General features: G+C 35.1%; 1 protein-coding gene across 3 annotated transcripts in view; it reads left to right on the top strand.

Moving 5' to 3' along the window:
* LOC127843822 (trichoplein keratin filament-binding protein-like) overlaps nt 1-14,732 on the top strand; it is a 43,535-nt gene that overhangs the window by 13,561 nt on the left and 15,242 nt on the right. For 2 of the 3 annotated variants that reach the window (XM_052373672.1, XM_052373691.1), the window contains exons 2-8: nt 9,029-9,074; nt 9,410-9,651; nt 9,802-9,910; nt 10,717-10,818; nt 11,120-11,176; nt 11,570-11,638; nt 12,433-12,606. In XM_052373672.1, the coding sequence (XP_052229632.1) occupies nt 9,461-9,651; nt 9,802-9,910; nt 10,717-10,818; nt 11,120-11,176; nt 11,570-11,638; nt 12,433-12,606 (702 nt within the window). In that variant the 5' untranslated portion in view covers nt 9,029-9,074; nt 9,410-9,460. The remainder of the gene's footprint in view (nt 1-9,028; nt 9,075-9,409; nt 9,652-9,801; nt 9,911-10,716; nt 10,819-11,119; nt 11,177-11,569; nt 11,639-12,432; nt 12,607-14,732) is intronic. The other variant, XM_052373682.1, reaches the window with a different exon arrangement.

Here is a 14,732-nt window from a genome sequence, read left to right on the forward strand (position 1 = left end):
AAACCACAAATATTTATTTTTATTATTTTATTTTTGAAATACCGTCCAACCATCCCACCCAAGAATCCCCCCTTCCTCCCAAAAATAAAAATAAAATAAAAATGCATTTTTTTTGCATTTTTTTTTGCATTTTTTTTGCATTTTTGGAAAATAATGTAATAAATGACCACACCCCCACACTATACAACCCTCTCCACTCCACCCCCTCCCTGCTTTGTGATTGAAATTGAGATAGGTCCCAGGGGTTGAAGAATCCACTCGACCGCTCGCATATGCGAGTGAAAATACCGGTCGGGCGAGTAAAATTTGTTAAATACTCGACCGACCGGGCGAGTGCTGTTTTTCAAGTTGAGAAATATAAATTCAGTTCCAGAACTCCTTCCACATCGATACAAATTGCGAACAATTTTTCGAACGAACAAAATACGTTAAGTACACAAAGAAACTGCAGTTTCATTTTGACAATGAAAAATGACGTCACGGGAACAGTAAAAATAATTCTCGAAATCGGCTGCGATCTTTTCGTCGTTTTCAGTGCTCTTAGCGAATCGATTAAAAGTGCATAAAACTGTTAAATATATTGGTCATTCCATGAATTTTAATGTAAGTATCAATAAAACAATAATACATCACTTGCTAATTATTATACTTCTTATATTTAATTAAAAATAAACAGAAAAAAATAATTATTAATAAACAGAATAATTCCGAATTTGGTGATTAGAAGCCTTAGGCAAAATTTACCATATTGTAACCGTTTTTCAATCAAGCATGTTTTTCAGTAAAAGTTCGTCTGAAATATTAAAATGGAAAAGGGTTCTATTTTAAAATATCTGCAAGGTGGTGGCGACAGGGAACAGAAAGAATTAGAAAGGTCGTCAAAACGAGAATCGGAAAGAATTGAGAAAAGGAAAGAGGTGCAGGAAACTTAAGGAAAGCAAATATAATCCATTAGATAATGTAGATAATTTGTTTGCAGTTTAGTGTCACTATGTTTAGTAGGTTTAGAAGGTTCTGGTTGATCATAACTATAAATATAGATATCTATTTTTTTAATGCAGGGCGAATAGATTAAAGTGAAGGGCGAGTGGATTGTCAGGCCTACTCGCCCTGCAGGGCGAGTGGCTCTGGAAAAATTCTTCTCCCTACACCTTTAAAAAGAAAAATAGATGAGCGGTCTGCACCTGCAAAGCGGTGCTCTTGTTAAATTATGAAATGTTCGTTTTTGATACTTTTGAGCTCAAAAAGTCTGTTTAAAATGATTTGAAAAGGCTGTTTAAAAAAAAAAATTGCCGCAGTGTTAGATTTGTGAAATGTCTGTGTCAAAATTGTGAAATGTCCGTCCACTGATGACATGAAGCCAATTGTAGTCACCTGGAGGTGAAATGAAGCTATTAGCCTTGGACAGTAGATGACCCCTATTGAAAATGGGGTCACTAAGTCAAATGTTAAGGTCACTATCACACTAAGTGTGAAAATGAACTGTCGGTAGACCAGTCTGAATGTTGATAGACCAGTTTGTTTCGGATCCATAACTTGTCAAGGAATTGACCGATTGGCTTGATACTTCACATGTGAAATTGTGCATTGGCCTTGGTTAGTAGATAATGCCGATTGAAAATGGGGTCACTAGGTCTAAGGTCAACGTCACTATCACACTAAGTGGGAAAATTGTTTTGGATCAATAATTGGTCAACACATTGACCAATTGGCTTAATACTTCACATGTCCATTGGCCTTGGACTGTAGATGATCCCTATTTAAATTGGGATCACTAGGTCAAAGCCCTGTTTGCGGGGGCATATGTCTTCGACTGCAGAACACTTGTTTAATACATAACGCAGGTGTGACATCCCCCTATACTGGCTCGTCTGCTTGAAAACCAATCCATGTGCTAAAGAACATGTATACTCAAGACGGCTTACACGCGGGTCGGTTTAACTCGAGGTATTTGATAAGCGCCCTCTGGATTTTTGTAATTAACAAACCTGCATGAACTACCTGTCAAATGTGACGGAAAACATTTCACGCTGCCAGTATGAGTTGATTTTTGGTAATAAAATGTTGTATAACTCCGACTCGAACAATATTTGATTGTTTTAGTTTAATTGATTGTCTTAACGAAAAAATAGGACAGTGCTTGAAAATAACTGTGATATTTATTGTCCCCTACCGTTGAAACTGGAGGGGACATATGGTTTGTGCTCTGTCTGTCAGTCTGTCTGTCACACTTTTCTGGAGCCTGCCATAACTTATAATGGCAATATGGAGATTATGGACGTCATTTTATTTTGTTCCTACGTCAAGAATTCTGGTTGCTATGGCAACAAATAAAAAAAAACATCTGAAAATGGTGGAGTTTCACCGATAGGACATATATTGCTTGGCAATAGTCTTGTTTTATTTGATTTCGTAAATTTCATATATTTACATTTTTATATACGTTATGAGCTGTCACTTTGAATGGTATGATTAGTGCTGTTTTACCTATTTAACACAAATCTACTGGGCTAAAAAATGAACATCAATGGGGGACAGTGGTGTTGTTTTTGTTTCTATCGCATTTAATATTGAAGGATTTTCCTCATAAAAAGGCAATTATATTATAAAGTTAAGTTGAATATGATTGTCCTTTAAATCATTTATCGGATATATGAAGAAGGTGTCTAGACGCAAGTGAACATTCCTTACCGCAAGACTATCCTGTTGCATGCTTCTGATGAAACCGTTTATGGATGTTTCATCCCACTGATATTTGTGTTGAAAGGGTTAGGTGTTTTTCCAAGTAGTAATATATATGGGGGTAAGTGCGAATAATATGGTATTTTTTTGTTTATCATTATGGGAAGATTTTGCACCCTAATTGTCACCTCAGTGCCAATAATCTTCCAGCTATTGACCCTCTGGGTGGCTAGTTGAAGCAACTCAAAGAAAGTCACTTCCTGGAATCAAGGTGGAACTTAAATCAGTAGTATTAGCAACATAAACTGTATTCTGGCATAAATAAATGTAACTCAATAAGTTTATAACAATAATGACAACAGGGTTTCTTGGTTGTTTTTATCTCACCTGATTGCTCAGGTGAGCTTTTCTGACCGGTGTTCATGCGTCGTATGTCCGTCCGTCCGTTAACATTTGCTCGTAAACACTCTAGAGGCCACATTTGTTGTCCCATCTTCTTGAAACTTGTTCAGAAGCTTGGCCCCAATTAAATCTCGGCCGAGTTCAAAACTGGGTTGTGCCGGGTCAAAAACTAGGTCACTAGGTCAAAAAAAGAAAAACCTTGTAAACACTGTAGAAGTCACATTTTATGCTCAATCTTCATGTAACTTTGTATAAATGTTTTTCTTAATGATATCTTGATTGAGTTCAAAAATGGTTCCGGTCTGTTGAAAAACATGGCTGCCAGTGGGCGGGGCAGTTTTCCTTTTTTGGCTATAGAGAAACATTGTAAACACTGAAGAAGTCACAATTTTTGCCCAATCATCATGAAAGGTGGTCAAAACATTGATTTAATTGATATCTCGGACGAAATCAAAAATGGTCCAGATCTGTGAAAAAACATGGCCGCCAGTGGGCGGGGTATTTTTCTCTATATGTATATGGCAGTTTTCCCTATTTGACTATAGAGAAACCTTGTAAACACTCTAGAAGTCACAATTTTTGTCCAATCATCATGAAAGTTGGTCAAAACATTGATTTTGTTGATATCTCGGACGTGTTTGAAAATGGTCCAGATCAATGAAAAAACAGGGCCGCCAGTGGGCGGGGCATTTTTCTTTATATGCATATAGTGGCAGTTTTCCCTATTTGGCTATAGAGAAACCTTGTAAACACTCTAGAAGTCACAATTTTTGCCCAATCATCATGAAAGTTGGTCAAAACATTGGTTTTATTGATATCTTGGACGAGTTCGACAATGGTTCGGATCGGTGAAAAAACATGGCCGCCAGTGGGCGGGGCATTTATCTCTATATGTATATAGTGAAAACATGTAAACACTCTAGAAGTCACATTTTTGGCCTAATTTTCATGAAATTTGGTCAGAACATTTGTTTTTTTGATATGAGAGTTGAGTTCAAAAATGGTTTCTGTCAAACCTTGTGATTGCACACTATGGAAGTCACATTTTTATGCCCCCCTTCAAAGAAGAGGGGTTAAATTGTTTTGCTCATGTCGGTCCGTATGTCTGTCCACTAGATGGTTTCCGAATGATAAGTCAAGAGCGCTTAGGTCTAGGATAATTAAACTTCATAGGTACATTGATCATGACTTGCAGATGACCTCTATTGATTTTGAGGTCACTAGGTCAAAGGTCGAGGTCATGGTGACCCGAAATAGTAAAATGGTTTCCGGATGATAACTCAAGAATGCTTACACCTAGGATCATTAAACTTCATAGGTACATTGATCATGACTCGCAGATGACCCCTTTTGATTTTGAGGTCACTAGGTCAAAGGTCAAGGTCACGATGACCCGAAAAAGTAAAATGATTTCTGGATGATAACTCAAGAACGCTTATGCCTAGGATCATGAAACTTCATAGGTACATTGATCGTGACTCACAGATGACCCCTATTGATTATCAGGTCACTAGATCAAAGGTCAAGGTCACGGTGACCCGAAACAGTAAAATGGTTTCCGGATGAAAGCTCAAGAACGCTTATGCCTAAGATCATGAAAGTTCATAGGTACATTGATAATGACTTGCAGATGACCCCTATTGATTTTCAGGTCACTAGGTCAAATATCAAGGTGACCCGAAATAGTAAAATGGTTTCCGGATGATAACTCAAAAACGCTTATGCTTAGGATCATGAAACTTCATAGGAACATTGATCATGACTTGCAGATGACCCCTATTGATTTTCAGGTCACTAGGTCAAAGGTCAAGGTCACGGTGACTCAGCTTAAAAAAATGGTTTCCAGATGATAACACAAGAACGCTTACCACTAGGATCATGAAACTTCATAGGTACATTGAGGTGACCCAAAATAGTAAAATTGTTTTACTCAAGAACCCTTATTCCTAGGATGATGAAACTTCATAGGTACATTGATAATGACTTGCAGATGACCCCTATTGACTTTCAGATCACTAGGTCAAGGTCACGGTTACTTGACACAGTAAAACGTTGTTTTTATGTCCCCCACTATAGTAGTGGGGGACATATTGTTTTTGCCCTGTCTGTCTGTTGGTCTGTTGGTCTGTTGGTCCGTTGGTCTGTTGGTCTGTTTGCGCCAATTTTAACATTTTGCAATAACTTTTGCTATATTGAAGATAGCAACTTCATATTTGGCATGCATATGTATCTCACGAAGCTGCACATTTTGAGTGGTAAAAGGTCAAGGTCAAGGTCATCCTTCAAGGTCAGAGGTCAAATATATGTGGCCAAAATCGCTCATTTTATGAATACTTTTGCAATATTGAAGATAGCAACTTGATATTTGGCATGCATGTGTATCTCATGGAGCTGCACATTTTGAGTGGTGAAAGGTCAAGGTCATCCTTCAAGGTCAGAGGTCAAATATATGTGGCCCAAATCGCTTATTTTATAAATACTTTTGCAATATTGAAGATAGCAACTTGATATTTGGCATGCATGTGCATCTCATGGAGCTGCACATTTTGAGTGGTGAAAGGTCAAGGTCATCCTTCAAGGTCAGAGGTCATATATATGTGGCCCAAATCGCTTATTTTATTAATTCTTTTGCAATATTGAAGATAGCAACTTGATATTTGGCATGCATGTGTATCTCATGGAGCTGCACATTTTGAGTGGTGAAAGGTCAAGGTCATCCTTCACAAGGTCAAGGTCATCCTTCAAGGTCAAACATCATACAGGGGGACATTGTGTTTCACAAACGCATCTTGTTTTGGATGAAAACTCAAAAAAGCTTAAGCCTAGGATCATGAAACATTATAATGGTCAAGTTGATAGAATTTTCTTATTAAATCAATCAAAAATGGAATTTATCATGTAGATGTTTTGAACACCTTATAACTTTGTTATCCATCTGACATGTGTGCATTATAATCATTGCATCTTTTTAGCTCACCTGATTGCTCAGGTGAGCTTTTGTGACCGGTCTTTGTCCGTCGTCTGTCGGTCCGTCCACATTTATTCGTAAACACTCTAGAGGCCACATTTATTGTCCGATCTTCATGAAACTTGGTCAGAAGCTTTGTCCCAATGAAATCTCGGTCGAGTTCAAAACTGGGTCGTGCTGGGTCAAAAACTAGGTCACTAGGTAAAAAAAGAAGAAAAACCTTGTTAACACTGTAGAAGTCACATTTTATGCCCAATTTTCATGAAACTTTGTCAAAATGTTTGTCTTAATGATATGTTGATTGAGTTCAAAAGAGGTTCTGGTCCGTTGAAAAACATGGCCGCCAGTGGGCGGGGCAGTTTTCCTTATTCGGCTATAGAGATACCTTGTAAACACTCTAGAGTCCATATTTTTTTGTACGATCTTCATGAAACTTGGTCACAACATTTGTCCCAATGATATCTTGATCGAGTTAGAAACTGGGTCATGCTGAGTCAAAAAACAAAAACAAAAAAAAACCTTGTAAACACTGTTAAGTCACATTTCATGCCCAATCTTCATGTAACTTTGTCAAAATGTTTGTCTTAATGATATGTTGGTTGAGTTCAAAAGTGGTTCTGGTCTGTTGAAAAACATGGCCGCCAGTGGGCGGGGCAGTTTTCCTTATTTGGCTATTTAAAAATAGTAAACACACTAGCAGTCACAATTTTTTCCCAATCATCATGAAAGTTGGTCAAAACATTGGTTTTATTGTTATATCTCTGACTAGTTCAAAAATGGTCCAGATCAGTGAAAAAACATGGCCACCAGTGGGCAGGGCATTTTCCTCTATATGTATATAGTGAACACTCCAGAAGTCACATATTGGCCCGATTTTCATGAAATTTGGTCAGAACATTTGTTTTCGGTCAGTTGAATAACATGGCTGCCGGGAGGAGGGGGGGCAGTTTTCTTATATTTATATAGTAAAAAACAGCTTGTGAACACTCTAGAAGTCACATTTTTTTCCCAATCATCATTAAACTTGGTGAAAAGATTGGTTTTATATATATCTCAGATGAGTTTGCAAATGGTCCCGATCAGTAAAAAAAACATGGCCACCAGGGGTGGTGGGGCAGTTCTCCTTATGTTACTAGAGGGAAACCTTGTGATCGAACACTATAGAAGTCACATTTTTTGCCTAATCATAGTAAAACTTGGTCTATACATTGGTTTTATTGATTTCTCGGACAAGTTGGAAAATGGCTCAGATCAGTTAAACACACTTTTTAGCTCACCTGATTGCTCAGGTGTGGTTTTAGGATTGGTCTTTGTCCGTCGTCCGTCCGTCCACATTTGGTTTGTAAACACGCTAGCATTCACGCTTCTAAAGCATTCTTTAGGAAAGTTGCTGAAAGATCTCAGTAAAGTTTGATAATGAGCAAAATCACATATTGTAAACGTATAGAAATTCGTCGGTATGAAATTTCGTGGTTGAATGAAAAACAACTAATTCGTTGACAAGTAATTTCGTGAATTTAACATTTTCATGGAAGACTGACCGTCATAATAATTAAACTTTTATTAAAACAACCAGAGTAATAACAAAGCATAATCTGCTAATCTGTGTTGACAGCAAGACTTGAGGTTAATGTGCACTGAAGCATACAAGTTTTGCAGATAATTATCGATAAGAGTGATAAAGCGAGGCACTTGTGGGTCCCTGCTTGCTAATTGCCATCGATGTTGTTTTGACAATTTTTGCACTTCTCAGCGCAATCGGTCCCCTATTAGAAACAATTGAGTGATAAGGTCCCCAAAATACATGTGTGAAAACCGTTATGTCTCTTGCACATATTGACATATATGATAAATCTGCAAACTGTAAATTTTACGACGTCACGTAAAAGAAATGTGTTTTTCTCCGCAATTGGTAATGGTATTATTATATTTATTTACCATGATTAATAAAACGTACATTAACGATGAGGAATAAAAAAAGAAAAACTGATATAGTGTAATGTGACCTACTGAAGTGAAGTAACTATTACAAAAACAAATATCTCTGATAACTGACAACACAAGAAAATGTCGAAAATGACATTCGGAATTGACCTATTCCAAATTTTCATTATATTATACAAAATCCTATTAAACACTCTAGAGGTCACAATTTTGTTTCAGATTTTATGAATTTTGGTCAAAATATTTTTTTTTGTAAGCAAAGTTTGATGTTTGGTAAGGATGGTCAAAACAAAATATAGGTCACCAGATCAAATCTTACAACAACAAAAACACTCCATACGCCAGAGTTTTGGTTCAATAATGATGAAACTTGACCAGGATGTTTGTCTGGACAATATCTAGGTCAAGTTTGACGTTGGGTAAAGATTGAAGAACTGACTCCGCTCAGGTGAACGTACTAGGGCCATCTTTGCCCTCTTGTTTTTGTAAGTCTTTGTTTTGAGTATTTATCCACAAATGACACGCAATGTGGTTTTTCTCAACAATAGAGTGAGGCTCAAATAATTGATTGTGAAACAACAATAGAAATATTCGCAGCAAGCTTTGATTACATTTATTTGTTGGTTCCTGTTGTCAGAATAATTCATTGTGTTTGAAAAAGCAAACCTGTTAAAAAAAAATCTTTGCAAATCACAATTAAAGTATTGCTGAATGAGTTCGAAAATGGTTTTGATTGGTTGGAATACAATGCCGCCAGGGGTCGGGGCGTTTTTCCTAATATGGCTATAGTAAAAAACTTAATAACACCCTAAAAGCCACATATTTTTTCTAATCTTCATGTAACTTGATCAGAAGATTTGTTCTAAAGATATCTTGGATGAGTTCAAAGACGGTTCTGGTCTGTTGAAAAACATGGCTGCCAGGGGGGCGTGGAAGTTATCCTTATATGGCTATAGTTGAACCTTGTTAGCACTCTTTAAGTTATGTTTATAATTTATTCTTCATGAACCTTGGTCAAAACATTTGTTTTAGTGATATCTTGGGCTGCACAGAACAGGTCAGTTCCTTTGTGTCTCAGGTGAGCGACTTTATGCCTTTCAGGCCCTCTTGTTCACCTTTTAAATGAGATTGCATATGTTGTAATTTTTTAGCATGTCATTTTATGGAATGACTCTGCATGTCGTTCTTGTATAATTTCACTGCAATATTGATTTACTAAATTGCAATGTTTTTACACAAAATAATTGACCATTGCCACAATATTAATGACAATTTTAAAAATTAAACAAAAATATGTAGTTGTATATATTTTAAAATAGGTGAACCTACATTTGAAGGATTTGTATTTATAAAGGTAAAGTTTCTCCAGAATACAAAGATTTTAAACTGAATTCAATTGTATCTTTTTTCCAGTGTTGAGTTTTTCCTGATAGCAAGGACTACCTATATCTACCGGTAATTAAAATGGCATTACCAACCATCCCACATTACTGGACCACAAGAAAAAATGTATATGAACAGAATATTGTTCGGAGGCGCAACAATGACACAGACTTCAGAGACAAGTGGGCCAGCACTTCAAAAAACTTCCTGAAGAATGATGTGGAGATGACAAAGCAGCGGGCATGGGAATCTGACGATTCATTGAAAGAAAGGTAGGACCATATTCACAAGTCATTTCAATAAAAAATTATCTTATAAGAGCAATTGAAAACTCTGCAATGAGACAATTAAAAAGCATAGACCTTTAAAGCCTCTATAACGAACAAAACCAACGATTTAGTACTTCGTTTGTTTTTTCCCAGCATTGCAGCATATAGAAAAGGTAAAGATGAAGAAGAAAAGAAGCAACAGCTGATTAGGAGACGTCTTAAACTTGCACAGATGCTTAAAGAAGAGCGAAATGAATTTGAGGTAAATAGGCATACATTTAAAGTCACATAAATACTCAAAATCGACAAATATTTTGTAAAATATTTCGTAAAATAAAGTTAACCAATAACAAAATCAGTGTTCCGAATAGCAAAAGCCAAAATTTCAATGCTAGATGTGATACTGTAACATAGATTTAAAGAGATACAAAATGCTCAGGGTTTTTTTGGCGACAATATTCCATGTGAATTTCCCACAAGATCATTTCTGAACATTTACAAGCACACACAGGACTGGCTTCAGGCAGTGTCGGACAAACAATGTATTTACGAGAACTACGTCGTTCATCCCACGCTGCCGGAAACCAATCTTGGGTTTGCTTGTTAATGTTTGGATATCATTGCCACATATTCACATAGAATTTATTGTCATACAAACAAAATAAAAAAGAGCATTTGGTATTGTGTTAAATCTGTGATGTAATTTGATTTGTGTTCTATTCCCAAACCTTTTTTTATGCAGACAGGAAAAAGTTTTGATATAATTTGATTTTTCCTATCTTGAGAATCCTGATGCAAAATGATTATTCAGCATTTATAATATAATAAGTTATTTGGTTGCTATAGGTTTGTTCATCAAATTCCAGAATTGAATTAGTGTTTGTATCTTATATTACATTTTTATCAACATAAGTCGTATTTCTTAAGCAATTATTAAGAATTAAATAATTAAGAATTTTCACAAATTTAATTGCAAAATACAGCGTTTGTGCTGTACATATAATGGCATTGTATTCTATTGATAATAGAGAAAACAAAAACTGTATTTTAATTTATTTTTTTTTACAGGCAGAACTGAAAGGTTTTTCCAAAGATAATTTTGCACGCCTGGATGACATGAAAGAAAGAGCAACCTCATTACGCAGTGCAAGAGAAGAGACACGCAAACATGTAAGTGTGTGGCTGCAATAGGTCTTACATGATTACAATTGAACTATTCTCTTTTAAGTTACCCCAACCAAAACCAAGGGAAAAAAGAAAATGCATTAGTGCTCACCCGCAATAGTTGATTTTCTTTTATTACGTACATGGGTTATTTTGATACAACAAATGTGCTATTTTGACGGCTTAAGAGAGATACCAACTATCTTTATACATAAATTAAAACCAACTTGTTGTTTCAAGAACACAGAGTTTGTATAAAATATGCACATAATCAGTCCTTGCAATATTTAATATTTCAATTATACAGGTTGCTCAAGAGAAGTTATATGAACACTGGAGACAAAATAATCCAGATATACGAAAAGTAAGTAATAAATATGTTGCACTGATGTAATGTATTGTGTACATGGCCGGCTACATGTCAATAGTAAATCTAAACAAATAAAAAAACTATTTTCTAAAACTAAATACATTCATTATTTTAAACAAACTAAAACAAAATGACTAGGTTAACTTGGGGTTTTCATAGTAGTATGATAACATGAATCACTGACATTGAACAATTTATATTTATATTTTCTTAGAATAAAAAACACACTATTTGAATCAAAGTATTGTTTTGATTAAAATTTGTAACTGCACCCCTTGGACCCAAGAGGCAATTATTTTGTGTGTCCAGAGCCAACTATTACATAATAAAATATGTTCACAAGTTAAACATGAACACTGGAAATAGTTACATATTCCCATATTTCAGATAGAGTCAGAGCAACTGAAGGATTATATTATTGGCCAGTGGCCTGGGCAGCTGGCAGACAAACAGGAGGTACCCATATAATTATGTAATATGACAAGTAAAAGATTTTGTTGCGCAAATTATGTGAATTCAAGATCTTGTGTTATATTATTTAAATTCTGACTTCATAGAAGTCTGAACTACTACAAAGTCATCAAGCTGATGGCATTAAAATATTTAATAAATAGTATCATGTTTGCATTATATTTAAGTTTTTGAAAAACAATTTGTTTGAACATTGTTGTGTATGCAATGATGTAAAAATTGGCAAGATAAGAGATTTACTTTAAAACTTACTGTTGATTGAAGTCTATAAATTTTTATGTTGTATATCTTATTTTGTTTGTATAATTACATAATATTATACATTTTAGTCAAATACTATGCGATATAACAAACTTTCTGTTATAGAAAATATAATATATATTTTGCTTGTCAGTAACATTTTCATTAAATTGATTCAAGGCATAAAACATTCAGGTGTCAAAAGTGATGATATTGAAAAATGCTTGCATCGAAGAACAGGATTCTTTTTATATTCAAATCCCGTACAGTTGTGCACACATTGAAAAATTAATATCTTACATCTAATATCAAGGCATATCACATAGTGCACTTGTTTTTATTTATTCATTTATCAGGAATTCAAATGTATAGGGGTCCCCTTCAAAATGGCACATATACGGCTACACGCTTTGGTGGGCCTCTAGATTTTGTGAGAAAACTTTGATGTCCTCTGAAAAAATTAATGCAAGAACTATTTGGAGAATTATGACAGATAAGTTAGTTTCTGTCCCTGATGGTTTATTTTGCTGTAAATTCAGAGATTGGACTATGCGAGAAAAGAACAGGAGGAAATTGAGAAGCAAATGGAGGAAGAACGTCTGGCTGGCATTGCAAGAGACCGCCAAAAAATGGAGGAAAAAGTGGAAGAGGAGAAGAAATTAAAGGAAATGTTGAAAGAGCAGATGCTTGAGCTGAGGGCTCGGGATGCAGAGGTAATATGGTTCTATGTTTTATTGTCACTTATTAGACTTTGCATTGTAGAATATCGGTCGTTAGTAAAAACTAAGTATTTCTTTGGAACGTAATGCCCCTTTTTCAAGTATTCTTTTTGGAAGTTATTCCCTCTTTTTCAATTCATAATTTCACTGACATGATTTTAACATTTGCAAGATATATAACATAATTCATCAGCAGGCATCCACCACTATCAATGTCTCCCTTTATTTCATCAGGTAAATCTTCCACTATTTGATCTACTTGTTATCTAGCTGGCACCTGTTATGCGGTGCTCTTGTTAACTTAAGTAACACATAATTGTATTGATTTGTTTATAATCATTAGTATGTTTATCAATTGTTTATAAGCTGCATGTATGTGGAAAAAATGTGAAAATATTTTAGGAACAACATGATCTTTCCAATGAGAATCTATTTATAGAACAAGCACATGTGCAAAGTCACAGACCTAAACAACCTATTAAAAATGCCAATGTTATGGTCATAATATACTAAATATTTTCCCTATTTAATTAAATGTAAAAGTGACAATTTTAAACGAACATAAATGCAACATTTTGCACATAGAGACCCCCATAACCATACCTTTTCTTAAAGGGAATTCTATGCAGAATCTATTTATGCAATAAAAAAGATTTGTCATGTACAAACCAAGAAAGAACTACACAAATCAAAATTGATTGTTTTTGCAACTTTTTCCAGCTGTTTTCTAGTGAAATGTTACCTTTTTTGGTGCATTTTTTTCTGTTGTCTCTTAGTTCATCATATTTCAGGAATTTAGTATTTAACACCTATTCATGCCCTACCACCATCTCCAAAAGATAAAACCAGAACAATCCTTATATATAAAACATGCCTTCAAGTAAAATGTTTTTTTTAGAGAGTACAGCCCTACATGACATGATTATTATACCTCGCCATAGGCGGAGGGATATTGTTTTGGCGTTGTCCGTCCATTCGTCTGTCTTTCTGTCCGTTCGGCACTTTTGCGTCCGGAGCCGAATCTTGGAAGTGCTTTGGCAGATTTCATTGAAACTTGGTATGAGTATATATATGGATAAGAGGATGATGCACGCCAAATGGCATTGTACACCATTTGTTAATAAAGGAGTTATGGCCCTTAGTATCTTGAAAAAAACAAAAAACTTTTGTGTCCAGAAGCATATTGGTGGGGGATATCAATTCAACGAATTTGCTTGTTTAGTATAATGTTACCTATAATTATGAGAAATTTGGTACATGATACAGATTACTACAGGGAGCTCAGTCTAGCCAGCATTTTATCAAATCATGGCAGATTTAAATGCAGTTTTTGTTGGTATGTCTGATAAAACACATTGAACTAAAGATATACATATCAGACACATGTTTGTTTTTAAAATCTTTTCACTTAAAATATTTGGATGTATTTATTAATTGTATATATACTATGGATACACATGCTAGTAAATCCAGCTTGCCCATGAAAGTTGGAATAGGTTAACTTACCTCCATGATATAACTGAAACTCTTTTGAAAATGGCAAAAAGTTCAACCTGAAACAAAATTTAATAAAATAAGCCCCACAAATTGTCCACAACATCTCACACTCTATCTCCATATTTTCCACCACTTAATATCTTCCACCACGATATATCTGCCCCCCTTTATACCTCCCACCATAATTAATCTCACACCACTATATATATTCTACCACTATATATCTCCCATCACTATAAATATCCCTCCATTATATATCTCCCACCACAATTTATCTCCCACCACTATATACTACCCACCTATACATATCTTCCACCACTCTAGGTTGGCGCTAAGGTAAAAAAAAGTAGTAGCCAAATTTCAGCCTTACAAAGACAACCCACATATAAGCTGATTTGCTCTATATATGAGTGTTCCTGTGGCTTTGTGTCACTGTGTGAGACTAACATAAGAAGGAACAACAACATAATTTGTATCTTAATTGTAGTAGTATCAAAAAGCATTGTATTAAATAATCAATCAAATCTCATAAAAATACATGTACTGCAATATATTAGTCGCAAATCGACGCATTTTTTGTATAGTTTAAATGAGTCAATACTTTCTAATTATGTGCTGTAGAA

Source organism: Dreissena polymorpha, chromosome 1, assembly GCF_020536995.1.
Source record: "Dreissena polymorpha isolate Duluth1 chromosome 1, UMN_Dpol_1.0, whole genome shotgun sequence".
In the NCBI taxonomy this organism is placed as follows: domain Eukaryota; kingdom Metazoa; phylum Mollusca; class Bivalvia; order Myida; family Dreissenidae; genus Dreissena; species Dreissena polymorpha.